Source organism: Staurois parvus, unplaced genomic scaffold, assembly GCF_062004578.1.
Source record: "Staurois parvus isolate SC_StPar_1 unplaced genomic scaffold, SC_StPar_1.0 ptg000226l, whole genome shotgun sequence".
In the NCBI taxonomy this organism is placed as follows: Eukaryota; Metazoa; Chordata; class Amphibia; order Anura; family Ranidae; genus Staurois; species Staurois parvus.
The window spans coordinates 3042505-3060428 of record NW_028318022.1 but is presented as its reverse complement, the minus strand read 5'-3'; the positions used below and the strand labels follow the sequence as shown (position 1 = coordinate 3060428).

Sequence of the window (17924 nt, the reverse complement as noted above, 5' to 3'; positions counted from 1 at the left end):
TTAGTGTGGCAAATAGTGTTGTTTAGTTAGTGGCTTGATGGGGTTTTTTTTTGGGGGGGGGGGGGGCAATGGTAGAAAGCCATTCTATACAAATAATACTTTAAAAATAATACAAATACTGATACAAATACATCCCAAGCAAGTTTACACAAATCCCTCATGACACTAGTTTATATGAGCAGATATTTTATGTGATAAGCAGACAAAACTGTTGTACTAGACATAACTAAACACCTCACATCAAGTATTTAGATCTTACGGTAAATCACCACGTTTGGTGGTTTAAAAAACCACCAAAGTACCTTTTTCTGTGGTTCTTTAACTGCATATTTTTAGTTTACTAGTTTCTTATTTATAATATATTCAAGGACATACATGTATAAGGACATCATATTGGTATCAATAGTTGAAGCAGATGCACTTGAGTTTTAAACTGGGTTACTGTCTACCTGCAATTACATAATAATACTTCAATATTTATGTATATACTGTGTAGCTCTAAGTAGTGCCAACAGTGAAGGAAAGGTATGTGTGGGCTACTGTGGAATCCAGCACTAAAGTGAATGTGGTGCTTTCCCTGCATGGACAAAGCACAGGTCCACTTTAATATTGCATGCAAAAATACACATAATTAGGTCCAAAAGTATGAAGACCATGCTTAAAATCACATTTCCTATTTATAGCAATAGATTATTTTTTGAAAATTACAATTAAAGCGGTTTAGCTGACATGATAAAACAATATATTTAACCTTAGGCATTATTTTCATACATTTAACCTTAGGCATTATTTTCATACATTTAACCTTTTTCCCACAAAACTAATACATACTAGAAAGCATAGTTTGAAAATGACCAGCACCGTTGATTGGTCAATGTACACGGTGATTTTCTGACAGCAGAGTGACTCCACCATGATGAAAAAACAATCCCTGTGGTCTACAGAGTGACACAGATAAGATCACACCTTACTCAGCCATGACATTCTTTGCTGAATTAACATGCCTTCAATGACATTGTGGTTGATTAAAAAATTCTCCGGCTCCTATAACCTTGTATCTTGAAATGAGTCACACACAAAAGATTTCATGTATCCATTCTAAGGACAATAACAGAAATGTGATAGAATTGAAAATAACTGCTAAAGCAAATAAGAAGACCTAAGTGAATCATGGAAAATTCACCCCACCCTTGACTTAATGAAGCTGTGCTATTGCTCACTCTACCTGGTGAATATTTCCTTTTCCCTCTGTAGGACCACTTATTAGTTCACTATGGAGTAAATGCTCCTTGTGTGATATCACTATGTTATATGTAAGTGCTATACACTATATTCTTGCTAGGATAACACCTATTATAGAACTATACTACTTATTAGATCACAGAGCGGGGCTCAGGAGCGAGCACGCAAGAGTGACCCCAGAGCAAGCAGGCAAGAAATCCCCCCCACCCCCAACTTTGTGTCCATAAGATACACAGAGTGAAGCTCAACCCTACCCCCCAATCCTTCCTCATTGGCTGTGATGGCTCCTGCTGCAGTGTCTCTGCTTATGAGGAGAGAGCTGATGGTGTCATTCACATCACTGGACTGAGATGGGGCTCGGGTAAGTATTAGGTAAGGCTGAGGGGGAAGTTGCAAACAGGTGGGTTTTTTTACCTTCATGCATAGAATGCATGGAGGCATAAAAACTGCCTTTACAACCACTTTAATTCAGTAATTATTAAAAACATGGAGTATTAGAATAATTCAGAGCTTGGTTAATTTAAAAAAGAAGTAGCAATTTTCCACTTTGCAAATCAAGATGAAGTTGTGTTCAGTTTTGTTAATACTCTTCCACATAACTGGTTATTCAAAATGAACACAGCTTCACCTTATTTACCAAAGTAAATAAACGCTTTTTTTGCAATATAAATCAGAAATATGCCACATAAAAGGGTTTTGTTTACCTGTAAAACCCCTTTCCTGATGTACAGTAAAGGACACGGACATATAGAAAGCTGGGTTATATACTCCCACCTTTAGGTGATTGGACATTGGCAACATTGGCAAAGAGAACTGTCAAGAACCCCATATAACCCCCACCACACACACACTCCCAGAAATCCATAGTTTTTTCAGCATCCAATAGAAGATAACAGAGAGAGGGGAGGGTCCTCTGTCATCTACTGTATTTCAAGAAAGGGTAAGTCAAACAACCTTTCTTTTTTATTGTACAAAACAGAACACAGGCATAGTCACAGATGACAGACATCCAAAAACAATATAATGAGGTTCTAAGATCTAGGTTCTAAGATCCCCAGCTCAAAAAGAGGCCTGAAGAGGTCTGAAAAAAGCCTCAGCAGAAGCTGGTAGAACTTAATAACCATATGAACAAAATATCAGGTAGCATTCTTACAAAGCTGAGAAATATAAGCTTAGTCCTGAAAAGCCCAAGAGTCATCCATGGATCTGGTGGTGTGTGCCGTAACTAAAAAGAGGGGGGACCCTATTTGTCATGGAGGTTTGAACAATTACTGATACCTGTCTAATTCACCTAAAAATAATGCAATGGGAAGCTGAAAGCCCCTTGCAAAAGTCCCTCCACAGAACAAAGAGAAAATCCAACTGCTGAAAGGAAGCTGACAGGTAAACGCACTGTTTAAAACACGTCTATTCAGTGAAGGGAACCTCATTGGGGTGTTTTGGAGCAGTTCAGAATGAGGGAAGAATGATATCCTGTTCAAGGTGTAAGAATGAAACAATCTTAGAAAAGAAAAATGCCCAAGATCACAAAATGACTATATTCCTGTGCAGAATCAGGAAAGGCTCAGCTTCAAGCATCCAGCTTTGAAACTTACCTGTCAGAGGTTATATAAACTAATACATTTGGGTGGTGTAGACATTCAGGAGAATATCCCTGATGGGTTTAAAGGGAGGGCTCTGGAGTGCTGACAATACTGAAGAGCATCTGGGAGGCATGTCAAAAAAGTAGGGTGTGCAATTGGGCCTTGAGACAAAAGGTCTGGTCAGACTGGAAGAGGCCACAGGAAATCTGCCAGGTGCTGAAAACATCCACTTTCCTTTGGGTCATTTTGGTGCAATAAGGATCCCCAAAGAGCCCTCTACTTTCAAAATTCTGAATCGCAGTTGTCTGGAAGGAAATTGGGCATATAGAACCTCCTTGGAGGAGGGAGCCATGAGCACTAAAACCCTGATGAAAAAGAGAATCAAGGGGATCCTTCTGGATGGTAGGGCTTGAAACCCAAAGGACAGAACCTTTTCTGGAGGGAGGAAGACCTGTGCCTGGGGCATGTGCAGGATCAGTCTCAGATATTCCAAATGGTATGTCATATCAATACAAGCTTCTTAAAGTTGAGGATCCAGCAAAAACTTTGCAGCATTTGCACCATCCATTATGCATCGTCAGCTAAAACCTGCAATGAATGGGCATGCAGTAGTAAATCATCCAGACAGCCCACAATGTACATGACCTGAGAGCAAAACCCATATCCAGACTCTCTAGAAGAAATATTGCCCCGTAGCCCTTTTGCTCTCTGCTTGTTGTCCACTATACTGGGGTAATAGGGCATGGGGGCACACTTCATAGCAGTTAACGAGGAGTTAAATGGCTACTAGGTAAAGAAAAGAATGCAGTAGTTTACCCTAGCCTCTTACAACTCTGGAGGAGCAGATTCTGTGACCAGCCACTATACAGTCATGACTGAAAGGGACAAGATGGCATTCTACCCATGAGCACTGGGCATGTGTGGGTCCTCTGAAGGGTGCCAGAGGTCCCTGCTGCATACACAGGGCATCAATCTAGAAGCTACACAAGTAATCTAAGTGGGTAGCTGAACACATGGGGTAGAAATTTGCTCAGGAAAAAAATACAAGTAAAGCTCCTTTATTGGGCATCTATCACATCAGGACACTTACAACAAAATGAAGGATTGCTGGGAATCGGAGGGGTTATATGGGGGTCATGACAGCTCTGTTTGCCAGTGTCAAATCACCTGAAAGTGGGAACATATAACCCAGTCATCTATGAATATGCCTTTGTCCTGTACTGTATGATAAAAAAAAAGATAGTTACAGTCATGAAAAGACAACATCTAAAACTATTATCAGACTACTACTAACTACTAATAGAATTGCTGTAGAATTTCTCTGGTGAGGCTTTATTAAGACATCTCTCTAGATAAGAGACTCTGTTAAGCCAAATATTATACACATACTGTAGATACACTTTATCAACATGGTATTTCCAGATAAAAGCAAAGGTCAGATGTACATTGAAAAGTAATTTAAAGCAGTAGCAATCTCCACTTTTTACCTTGTACGTGCAGATAAGCTAATAATAAGGCTTACCTGTAGGTACAGTAAATATCTCTTAAAATGTGCACATTTCTGTATTAGCCAGTGGCTTCACTGGTGCATGCATGCTGTGCTGTGAATTGAGGGCACGCTCAGTGTGCTATTAATGTAGTGATGTGCCGCAACTGTTGAGACTCACGCAAATACTCGTGAGTGACATAATCATGGCTCAGCCATTCAAATGACTGCAGCTTGCGAACCCAGAAGGAAGACTAGGTGAAAATTGAATCTCTGCCAGTGATGTCAGTGTACCACTGGAGGGATTTGCTTTACAGCTAAGTCCCTCATAATGTGCTAGTATGCACTGCATACTAGCACATTATGCCATTAACTTGCAGGTGACCAATTTTTTTTTTTTGTTACAGTTCAGTTACAACAACTTTAAAGCAGACCTATTATTAAAGCTCACATTTAACATGATTTAATGAGACACTTGGGCAAAATACCTCTATACTTCCATTAAAGTGTATCTAAGCCTAAAAAGTTAAACAAAATAATAACTTATCCAACACTATATCCCTTTTTTTGTTCTTTTCATTATATAGTATTCCTCTTTCTTTCTATTGTCCTCAACCTGGTGATCCTGTCAGTAGCTCAGCTTCCTGTCATAAAGTGACAACACTTTCCAGGCATCTTTCTAAGCAGAAGCATGCTGCTTCTTCTGTTCCCAGTGGGGCCTGCCTTACTTCAGCTTCATTACCATTAACCCCCATTGAAAATGCAGTTCCCATTGTAGATATTGGCTGCACGTTTTTCACTGAGACACTGTATCATCAAGACAACTGCAGGGCTGCACCAATAACAATAAAAAGCTTGCACAAAATGTGTCTATCCCTACATACATATCACTTTAATGAGTTTTCACAAAACAAGATTTGTAAAACCTATTGATAGGAATGTTTATATTAAAGCTTAACTCCAAGAAAGAAACACTAGTAGGTCTGTGTTCATTAAAAATCATTGTGTGTGTTTTTAACAGCAATTAGTGTAAGTGCCTGAATCTTGGTATCAGCCTCTTGCAGTCTCCAGTACAGCAGAGCCTAGATTGGAAGCCAGAGAAACTGTGCAAGGAGCATGTTGATATGGGGAGCAGGCAGTGTGACAGAGAGGCAATCTTATCAGTCTGTTGCTTTTCTATCTTTGTCCAATCACAGGGACAAGACTCAGTTGTTTGAATTATTTTCAGTACTCATTGGTCAGGTCTTAAGGCTGGCTTTATTCTCATATACTGTATGCATTTAAACTGTGTTCAGCTGTTTGCCTGTAGATTATCTTTAAAGTATAACTAAAGGCAGAACTTTTTTTTTTGTTTTGGACAGAGTGGAGAAAATCACACAGTTTGCGATGTCTCCAGAAAAGTAATAGAGGGGAAAGTTCTGGTGACCTGGGGGGACCCAGGAAGTCTTTAAGTTGGGGGGATTTTCTCTCACCTCCTGTTGTGGCTGTGAGACAGGAAGTGAAGGGAAATCTCTGCAATGGGACACAGATGGAAAAAAAACTACCAGGTGTTGCAATCCTCCCTCACTCTATCAAAAGTGAAGAAAAAAAGTTTTGGTTATAAAATTCTATATCAACCCCTTTGCGCCGGCGCCTCCAGGCCTTTTAAGAGTTTCAGAAGCCGGGAGGCAGGCGGGGTTTTAGGGTCATGTGACCGCCGTGATTCGCTGTCACAGCGGTCACATGATCAGAAAAGGTCCCGTACGCAAGAGAGATCGTGAAGAGTCACGGACATATGTGCTGGGAGCGCGCACGGCGCACGCTCTCAGCACATATGTATTTTCTAATGTCACGCAAATATGCGGCTGCTCAGCGTCAAGGCCCAGATGCCAAGAGGCCGCATATTTAGGGGTTAGGCTTATTTCTTTCATATATGTAACAAAAAGAAGCATGACTATCCAGTTGACTCATTTTAACAAAAAAAAAGTGCAATATGCATTATTTATCTAAAAAATATATTTAAAAAATCCAACTTACCTTCATATACAGCTCTAAATCCTTGCGCACTGACAGCAAAATCTGTTGTAAACCAGAGTGTGAGAATGGAACCTGTGCTTACTATTGAAGATGGAAGCTGAAATCCTGATAACCTGAAACAAATAGAAACACATACAGTGATTACACACTAATACTTTTCATCAGCTTTCTACAATACTTAAAAATTTAGGCATGGATGAAAATATAGAATAACTGTATCTAGAGCAATCATTGCAGTAAGGACAAAATTAGAATATAAATGGTGAATGCTTGTGAGCTATTATGAAATGAGGTGTTCAATATGTGACTTTAGATGTCCTTATTTCTCACGTGAGGTTCGCTGGCACTTGCACTGACTCATATGCTAGTGTATATATAATATTTTCAAAATAGATAGTGCCGCGCTCCCATGTACCAATATGTATATCTTATACTTTCAAAGTGCTAATGAATAGCTTTCAAGATACTGCATGTATCAAACAATTATTACTAGTGACTCAAAACATCATTGTGAATATTAATCTTCATGCAAGTGACATTAATAACTGATAATCCTAAGGTGATAGTGCCTATTAAAGTACAGTGATATACAAATCAGAAATACTCCTCTATTCTACTGTGATCCTTATATTTATATTGTGCAAACACATATATATTATGTGCACGTGCTTATGATATATTCAATAAAAAAAAAAAAAAAAAAAAAAAAAAAAAAAAGTCTTTCAAAATAAATGTGCAGGTGGATTCTTGGTTCCCTCTCGCCGAGTGCTTAATGGTCTCCCTATGTGCTCACCTCTATATTTGCCTGAATAAATCCAGGCAAATACACTTTTTATCCTTCCAGGATAGATGGGATGGAATGATGCTCTTGAATTATCTCAGAAGGTGGATGTGGATTTATATTTGTTCTCCTGTAGCTGCTCATGAGTGGGTATACTGACCATCTCTCTGAGGATCTCCCAATTCCCCTCCTGGGGCTGTTTCCTTTTCCAGTCCTCCTTATATCAGCTCAAAGGGTGTTGTTCAATTGAGAAAGGAAGACAAACAGACCATAGTGTCTTATCCTTGTGCAAAAAGGGGGTTTATTGCTGCCAGTTGCACAGTAGTATACAATTGTAGTCCAGCATAAATGTGCTCTGCCTCTGTTCCTGCAGTGCTGTCTACCTGTGTCTGTATTCAGATCACCGAGCCTCTCCAGTGCAATGTCGTGACGTCAGAGCCCCTCCCCTACGCGTATCGTCACAGGGTCACGTGACTTCATCAGGGGGAATGATTAGATGCCACGACTATGCTAATACTCCTATTTATATCTCTCGGCCGCCTTTTTACTGGAGCCCAATGGGCGCGGCCATTTTCCCAGTGATTTTCTTAAACTCTATGTATGGTGAGTGTTTACACCTGTGTGTCTACTCAAATTATAACGTGATATCTGTCTGCCAGACATTGCTAACTGGGTCAGCTGTGATCTGTCTCTTGCTCTGCAGTTTCTAAACAGTGGCTGTTGGCTATACATTATATTGCTGAAAGTATACCTATTAGGCTAAATTAAAACCATGTTTTATTAATAATACAATATTAAAAATATAAAATTCAAAATTATAAATTTAACCAATAAAATAAAATAAAAAAAATATTTTTTTAAAAATCAAATAATAAAAGATAATAAAAAAATAAATAATAGAAAACGCATGTATGTTACTTCTCAAGTAACCTATTTGTCATTAATTATCTAATTCCTTCAATTTTGAGATATTATTTAACTTACATCTTTCTTTACATCTGGGTTTTGGTTTTGTATTTAAGAAGGTATTACTTGAGGATATGATACTTGATATAACTTACATGCGTTTTGTGCTAGTCATAAATTCTCTAATTCTACCCTAAACTCACTCCACATATTCCTAAATTCATGTCAGATACATTACTTCAATCCCCAATCTATATATATTCAACGCCTCAAAGTTAGATTGGGAACTATTTCTATACTTATTTGTTACTAATAAAGCATGTAAGGTCAAACTCCTTATTTAACCCATTGGGAGCCAGACAGCCCATTTCATAGATCCACTTCGATTCTTTCTTGCTAATTTCCCTTATCAGGTTATCTCCCCTCCAGTGTTGTACATGTTTTTCTACACCCCAGAACTCTAATTTTCTTGCATCTTTATTGTGGTATTTTTTGAAATGCTGCGATAAGTGGTGATACTTGTATCCTCTGTTTATATTATATACATGTTCTTTTATTCTTTCCCTTAACATCCTTTTCGTGCGTCCAATGTAGATGAGATTACATGGGCATTTGAGGGCATAGATAACCCCTCTTGTATCACATGATATAAATTGCTGGATGGTGTATTCCTTTTCATTTAGGGGGTTCTGAAATGTAAATCTTCTCCTGGGGTTATTTTTCAGTCTGATGCAACTATAGCATCTACCACAGGTATAAAACCCTTTTCCTTGAAAAAAACTAATTTGTTGATGTTTAACAGGTGGTGCTATTATACTCTTCACCACTTTGTCCCTAATATTTGGAGCTTTTGTATATATAAACCTAGGTATTGTGGGAATATTATTTTTCAGGTGCTTATCTAATGCTAAGATCTTCCAATGTTTCTTTATTATGTTTTGTATTGATTTATACTGGGTATTATAACTCAACACTACCGCCAATTCCTCCTTTTCAGTATTCTCTTTATGTTTGTCTGCTATTAATACATTACGGTCCATAAGGCCTATTTGCTCCCTTTCTTTTTGTATTATTTCTTTCTTATATCCTTTATCAATAAATCTTTCTGATATTATTCCACTTTGTTCTACATAGTCTTTCATGTTTGTACAGTTCCTTTTTAATCTAATAAATTGGCCTCTAGGGATATTGCTTAGCCACGCTTTATGATGGCAGCTATCTATGGGGATATATGAGTTTCTATCAACAGATTTGAAATGATTCTTGGTATACAATTGTAATCCCTCTTTGTAGATTTGAATGTCTAAAAAATTAATAGAAGTTTCATGTATGTCATAGCTCAGTTTTATATTGGCTTCATTCATATTTAAATCGTTATAAAATTTCTCAAGTTCTACCTTTTCTCCACTCCATATCACCAAGAGGTCATCAATATACCTTTTGTATATTTTTATTCCTGGGTTCTTATTTTTGAACACTGATTCATCTTCCCATTTTGCCATATAAAGATTAGCGATGCTAGGGGCGAATTTAGCGCCCATAGCAACTCCTTTCCTTTGTGAATAGTATGTATTACCATACCAAAAATAATTATGAGTAAGGCAGAACTTTATACACCTTATGATGAATCTGTTGTGTCTGGTGGTGTTATTTCCATATTTATTAAGTGCCCATATAGCTGCTTCTATAGCCCCCTGATGGTCTATGTTAGTATACAGTGCTGCTACATCTGCTGTACTTAAAAGCGTGTTTTTATCTGTCAGTGTATCCTTCATTTCTTGTATCACATGTTTTGTATCCCTTAGATATGCTGTAGTTTTAGTGACCAATGGTTGTAGATGATAATCTACATATTCACCTAACCTCGCTGTGAGTGAATCTATTCCATTAATGATGGGCCTACCTGGCGGGTTGGTGTTGTCTTTGTGAATTTTCGGAACTGAATACATGATAGGTAGCCTACATACTGATGGTATTAGATATTGATGTTCTTTCTCATTAATAACTCCTTTCTTTTTCCCTTTTGTGACTAGTTTGATAAGCTGTTTCTTATATTCCTTAATAGGATTACTGATAAGCACTTCATATGTGTCTCTGTCATTAAGCATATCTGCCATTACTGATTCATAATAAATCCTTGATTGTATCACTATACCCCCTCCTTTGTCTGCTGGGCGTATTATTATGTCATCCCTCTTTTTCAATGAATCTAAACCTCTCTTTAAATTCACCTCTATTTTAGGTTTTTTAATTTTGAGAGATTCTAAATCTTGTAATACCATTTGTTTAAATGTGTCTATATATTTATTATCTCCAATCTGGGGATTAAACACTGATTTGTTTTTAAGTTGGCTATGCATAGTATTTTCTGTTGCTCCTGTGTTGTGTGTAATGGGGTTGTTGGCATAATACTTTTTAAGATTGAGTTTCCGGATCAATTTCTGAATGCTTACATATGTATCAAATTTATTTAATCCCTTTTGTGGGGCATACTTAAGACCCTTGCTAAGCGCATGTGTTTCTTCTTCTGTAAGGGGTAATCCACTGATATTGAAAATGCCTTCTCCCTTTAATTCCTTCTTCTTTTTTTGTTGTGACCTTCTTCCTCCTCTTTTCCCTCTCTTTCTTGTGTGTGTTGTGCTTCTTCTTCCCTCCCCCCTTGGGGATTCAAATCCCATCCTAAAAAAGGATTGGGGAGGGGTGAGTTGAATTCTTCCCTTTCCAGGGGTGAGTACCTGTTTTGTGTGGGTACTTGGTAGGGTTTGTTCATTACTGGGTATTGTGCTTGGTATTGTGCTTGGTATTGTGGCCTTTGTGGTTTAGGGACCATATAGACCCCCACAGAATCAACCATATCAAGGAGGGAAACCATATTATAATGGCAACAGAGGCCACAACCAGAGAGGCCCCCAAGGATATTACACACAAGAATACTATGGGAGACCTGATTATAATAGAGGCCCATATTATCCTAAACCACAAAGGCCACAATACCAAGCACAATACCAAGCACAATACCCAGTAATGAACAAACCCTACCAAGTACCCACACAAAACAGGTACTCACCCCTGGAAAGGGAAGAATTCAACTCACCCCTCCCCAATCCTTTTTTAGGATGGGATTTGAATCCCCAAGGGGGGAGGGAAGAAGAAGCACAACACACACAAGAAAGAGAGGGAAAAGAGGAGGAAGAAGGTCACAACAAAAAAAGAAGAAGGAATTAAAGGGAGAAGGCATTTTCAATATCAGTGGATTACCCCTTACAGAAGAAGAAACACATGCGCTTAGCAAGGGTCTTAAGTATGCCCCACAAAAGGGATTAAATAAATTTGATACATATGTAAGCATTCAGAAATTGATCCGGAAACTCAATCTTAAAAAGTATTATGCCAACAACCCCATTACACACAACACAGGAGCAACAGAAAATACTATGCATAGCCAACTTAAAAACAAATCAGTGTTTAATCCCCAGATTGGAGATAATAAATATATAGACACATTTAAACAAATGGTATTACAAGATTTAGAATCTCTCAAAATTAAAAAACCTAAAATAGAGGTGAATTTAAAGAGAGGTTTAGATTCATTGAAAAAGAGGGATGACATAATAATACGCCCAGCAGACAAAGGAGGGGGTATAGTGATACAATCAAGGATTTATTATGAATCAGTAATGGCAGATATGCTTAATGACAGAGACACATATGAAGTGCTTATCAGTAATCCTATTAAGGAATATAAGAAACAGCTTATCAAACTAGTCACAAAAGGGAAAAAGAAAGGAGTTATTAATGAGAAAGAACATCAATATCTAATACCATCAGTATGTAGGCTACCTATCATGTATTCAGTTCCGAAAATTCACAAAGACAACACCAACCCGCCAGGTAGGCCCATCATTAATGGAATAGATTCACTCACAGCGAGGTTAGGTGAATATGTAGATTATCATCTACAACCATTGGTCACTAAAACTACAGCATATCTAAGGGATACAAAACATGTGATACAAGAAATGAAGGATACACTGACAGATAAAAACACGCTTTTAAGTACAGCAGATGTAGCAGCACTGTATACTAACATAGACCATCAGGGGGCTATAGAAGCAGCTATATGGGCACTTAATAAATATGGAAATAACACCACCAGACACAACAGATTCATCATAAGGTGTATAAAGTTCTGCCTTACTCATAATTATTTTTGGTATGGTAATACATACTATTCACAAAGGAAAGGAGTTGCTATGGGCGCTAAATTCGCCCCTAGCATCGCTAATCTTTATATGGCAAAATGGGAAGATGAATCAGTGTTCAAAAATAAGAACCCAGGAATAAAAATATACAAAAGGTATATTGATGACCTCTTGGTGATATGGAGTGGAGAAAAGGTAGAACTTGAGAAATTTTATAACGATTTAAATATGAATGAAGCCAATATAAAACTGAGCTATGACATACATGAAACTTCTATTAATTTTTTAGACATTCAAATCTACAAAGAGGGATTACAATTGTATACCAAGAATCATTTCAAATCTGTTGATAGAAACTCATATATCCCCATAGATAGCTGCCATCATAAAGCGTGGCTAAGCAATATCCCTAGAGGCCAATTTATTAGATTAAAAAGGAACTGTACAAACATGAAAGACTATGTAGAACAAAGTGGAATAATATCAGAAAGATTTATTGATAAAGGATATAAGAAAGAAATAATACAAAAAGAAAGGGAGCAAATAGGCCTTATGGACCGTAATGTATTAATAGCAGACAAACATAAAGAGAATACTGAAAAGGAGGAATTGGCGGTAGTGTTGAGTTATAATACCCAGTATAAATCAATACAAAACATAATAAAGAAACATTGGAAGATCTTAGCATTAGATAAGCACCTGAAAAATAATATTCCCACAATACCTAGGTTTATATATACAAAAGCTCCAAATATTAGGGACAAAGTGGTGAAGAGTATAATAGCACCACCTGTTAAACATCAACAAATTAGTTTTTTTCAAGGAAAAGGGTTTTATACCTGTGGTAGATGCTATAGTTGCATCAGACTGAAAAATAACCCCAGGAGAAGATTTACATTTCAGAACCCCCTAAATGAAAAGGAATACACCATCCAGCAATTTATATCATGTGATACAAGAGGGGTTATCTATGCCCTCAAATGCCCATGTAATCTCATCTACATTGGACGCACGAAAAGGATGTTAAGGGAAAGAATAAAAGAACATGTATATAATATAAACAGAGGATACAAGTATCACCACTTATCGCAGCATTTCAAAAAATACCACAATAAAGATGCAAGAAAATTAGAGTTCTGGGGTGTAGAAAAACATGTACAACACTGGAGGGGAGATAACCTGATAAGGGAAATTAGCAAGAAAGAATCGAAGTGGATCTATGAAATGGGCTGTCTGGCTCCCAATGGGTTAAATAAGGAGTTTGACCTTACATGCTTTATTAGTAACAAATAAGTATAGAAATAGTTCCCAATCTAACTTTGAGGCGTTGAATATATATAGATTGGGGATTGAAGTAATGTATCTGACATGAATTTAGGAATATGTGGAGTGAGTTTAGGGTAGAATTAGAGAATTTATGACTAGCACAAAACGCATGTAAGTTATATCAAGTATCATATCCTCAAGTAATACCTTCTTAAATACAAAACCAAAACCCAGATGTAAAGAAAGATGTAAGTTAAATAATATCTCAAAATTGAAGGAATTAGATAATTAATGACAAATAGGTTACTTGAGAAGTAACATACATGCGTTTTCTATTATTTATTTTTTTATTATCTTTTATTATTTGATTTTTAAAAAAATATTTTTTTTATTTTATTTTATTGGTTAAATTTATAATTTTGAATTTTATATTTTTAATATTGTATTATTAATAAAACATGGTTTTAATTTAGCCTAATAGGTATACTTTCAGCAATATAATGTATAGCCAACAGCCACTGTTTAGAAACTGCAGAGCAAGAGACAGATCACAGCTGACCCAGTTAGCAATGTCTGGCAGACAGATATCACGTTATAATTTGAGTAGACACACAGGTGTAAACACTCACCATACATAGAGTTTAAGAAAATCACTGGGAAAATGGCCGCGCCCATTGGGCTCCAGTAAAAAGGCGGCCGAGAGATATAAATAGGAGTATTAGCATAGTCGTGGCATCTAATCATTCCCCCTGATGAAGTCACGTGACCCTGTGACGATACGCGTAGGGGAGGGGCTCTGACGTCACGACATTGCACTGGAGAGGCTCGGTGATCTGAATACAGACACAGGTAGACAGCACTGCAGGAACAGAGGCAGAGCACATTTATGCTGGACTACAATTGTATACTACTGTGCAACTGGCAGCAATAAACCCCCTTTTTGCACAAGGATAAGACACTATGGTCTGTTTGTCTTCCTTTCTCAATTGAACAACACCCTTTGAGCTGATATAAGGAGGACTGGAAAAGGAAACAGCCCCAGGAGGGGAATTGGGAGATCCTCAGAGAGATGGTCAGTATACCCACTCATGAGCAGCTACAGGAGAACAAATATAAATCCACATCCACCTTCTGAGATAATTCAAGAGCATCATTCCATCCCATCTATCCTGGAAGGATAAAAAGTGTATTTGCCTGGATTTATTCAGGCAAATATAGAGGTGAGCACATAGGGAGACCATTAAGCACTCGGCGAGAGGGAACCAAGAATCCACCTGCACATTTATTTTGAAAGACTTTTTTTTTTTTTTTTTTTTTATTGAATATATCATAAGCACGTGCACATAATATATATGTGTTTGCACAATATAAATATAAGGATCACAGTAGAATAGAGGAGTATTTCTGATTTGTATATCACTGTACTTTAATAGGCACTATCACCTTAGGATTATCAGTTATTAATGTCACTTGCATGAAGATTAATATTCACAATGATGTTTTGAGTCACTAGTAATAATTGTTTGATACATGCAGTATCTTGAAAGCTATTCATTAGCACTTTGAAAGTATAAGATATACATATTGGTACATGGGAGCGCGGCACTATCTATTTTGAAAAAGGACAAAATTAGAAGGCTATTTTTTCGCATGCAGATACAGTGTTTATCTTATATTTAATATATATATATTTCATTTTTTATTTATCAGCTATGTAGTAATGTCAACATACCATAAATTAGAAAAGTAGTCCTATGAAATATACATTGAAGGTACAAGGTGTTGATCAGCAAGGCATAACTGCACATATGACATGTTAGTAATATTGCAGTGTGCATAATGTATTTACATTAGTACATAATTATAACAAAAAGGTGTTGTTTTTTTTTTAACTGGCTCACATACCGGTGACACAACCTAACCTCACATTATACATAACATTTTTGTATCAACACAGGTTTGTGGCTAGATTACATGCAAATCCCTGTATTCGCCAGTATCCTTTTCCTTCTGCAAGCTATGTGTCCCCTAGTTCTGAGAACCATTTATATACACACACACACACACACACACACATATGCTGCATGTTGAAATGTGTTTTTATTACAAAATATATGATAAATATGATAATATATGATAAATATTAATATTTAATTTCACTTTAGTGAAAATGCTGTAACTGTATTTATTTCATTCATGTAATTATATGCAAGCAAAAATTCTGTATTTTTCCTTTGTACATGATCATTCAAAGTAACCAAAATTTCACCTTATTCACTAAACTAAAATAATATTTTGTACCACTTAGGTATAGCAACCCTGTTATACAGAAAATATACCGTAAATCCACATCTACATATAAATCTACTTAATCTAAGAATTCCTGGTATTAGAGACCTTTATATAACAGTAATCCAATACATGTTTATCATGCATGCATATACAGTTTACTTAGATCCGAAGTGAAGGTATTAAACCTGTTCTAACATGAAATGTATTCCATTTTCTTCTGTCTCTAAATATGTTCATTCATTATAAGGGTTATCTTCCTAAATTAACTAGCTGCCTTATTGTACAATATAGAAATTTGACAACACTGGGAATTATTAGACTACTGCAAACATTGCGGGTAAAAAAAAAATTAACATTGATCAGCAATGTGTGCTGACCATGGTGCTAAAATCATGAACATACTCCACTGCATGCCTACCTAAAAAAGCATATAAAGAGAACATTAGCTGCTGTTAAAGTGTTGTTTCATCATGTAAAACAAGATGGTAGCACAAAGCCTTTTATAAAACATGAATGATGAATGTCCAAAATGGCATTTTTTAATGTAATTACAAAAAGAAATATTTCCCACTGATTAAAGAAATGTCATTATGTATACTTCTCAGGCTTAGAAATATAACACACATTATAAGTTTATGGAATTTTCAATTGCCGGAGGAAAATTAGGTACAAAAAAAATGTAAATAATTGCTGGCAGTAGCACACTCAGCTGGCTAACTAGAACTGTAAAAAATCATTAAGAATTTTGTTAGCTTTCCCTCTAGTGCAGCAAAATCAATGCACTGAGTCACTTAATATTACCTATTATGCACTAATGTACAAGGAAGCAATTAATAATTAGAACATTGGGTAATAATGCTCTAACAGGGAGATGAATAATGATGTTCATATTTTATAGTTATCTTGTTATTTGTTGAACACAAATTGCACATAGTTTTATTTTCTTTCACCATTTTTACTTTACTTTTATTGAAATATTTTACAAAGTTGTGCCTAGTCTGCTACTGAACTCCTACTTCATGGTTTCAAATTTGCCATCCATGCTATTTTGTTTTTAAAATAAAAAACAGAAAACATGTTCCCTATTTCCTCTGAAGATTACAAATATGTTGTCTTCAAAACACAGGTTCTTATCCTTAGAGACATATTCAGCTAGTCAGCAGAAGTTATTATTATTATTTCTTATAATGCCTTTATTTGAAATCTAGTGTATATGTTTTCCAGCCCTTTTACTTTGGCACTTACCTGACTATTACATTATATAATTTAAAATAATGTCATGGTCTAAGCCAAGGTTTCTTCTTGTGTAAACAATTAAAGTGGTTCTGAAGGCTGAAGGTATTTTCACCTGCATTCTATGCATGAAGGTTAAAAACCATCAGTGTGCAGCTCCCTCCTCAGCTCCCCTAATACTTACCTGAGCCTGATCTTGATCCACTAGAACAGTGGCTCTCCTGGGTCCCTTCCTCCTCAATGGCTGAGATGCAGCACCAGGAGCCACTGCCAGTCGCAGCCATTGATGAAGGAGTTGGGGCTGGAATGAGCCACACTCTGTGTTTTATAGAAGCACAGAACTGGGTTAGGTGTGAGCACGCATCAGGGTGGGGGACCCAGAACACTGGCTGGGAACCTGAGAAGAGGACTGGGGCTGACCTGTGCAAAACCATTGAGTATGTACAGTATGTATGACTTTTTTTTGTTTTTAATTTCCTTTACAAACACTTTAACCTATAAACCTTTATATGAAACGCTACCAGGCATAATAGTTTCATAAAGCTTGAATCGTCTCAGCTCAAGTGTTGTTCAAAGAAGGGGAACATTCTGTCATTTTGACAGGCAAAGTGTCAAAGAGCCTGGTGAGAACCTGTCAGAAATGGGTCAAATCTTGTTTCAAAAGATTAAGTTTGACCATCTCTAGAAGCAATAACTATTGTTTTCTTAATTGGTTTCTCAAAACTGCAGCAGTTCTGTGACTTAGCTAATATATCTCTTTACTTTCAGTTTTACATATCATTAAAAATAATATAGTACTAAACTACATTGATATATTATTATTGTGTATTTTTATATAGAATGTACAAAATAATAAAATAATTGTTGGTACCTAAGTTCTGCAGTTCATTCACTTAACACTGAAATCTTTAACTATA

The 17924-nt window shown here is 36.6% G+C and overlaps 1 protein-coding gene across 1 annotated transcript in view; it reads right to left on the bottom strand.

Annotated features, from left to right (window-relative positions):
• CSMD1 (CUB and Sushi multiple domains 1) overlaps positions 1 to 17924 on the bottom strand; it is a 2075474-nt gene that overhangs the window by 1412464 nt on the left and 645086 nt on the right. The window contains exon 3 of the mRNA XM_089679519.1: positions 6328 to 6440. Within this exon, the coding sequence (XP_089535645.1) occupies positions 6328 to 6440 (113 nt within the window). The remainder of the gene's footprint in view (positions 1 to 6327; positions 6441 to 17924) is intronic.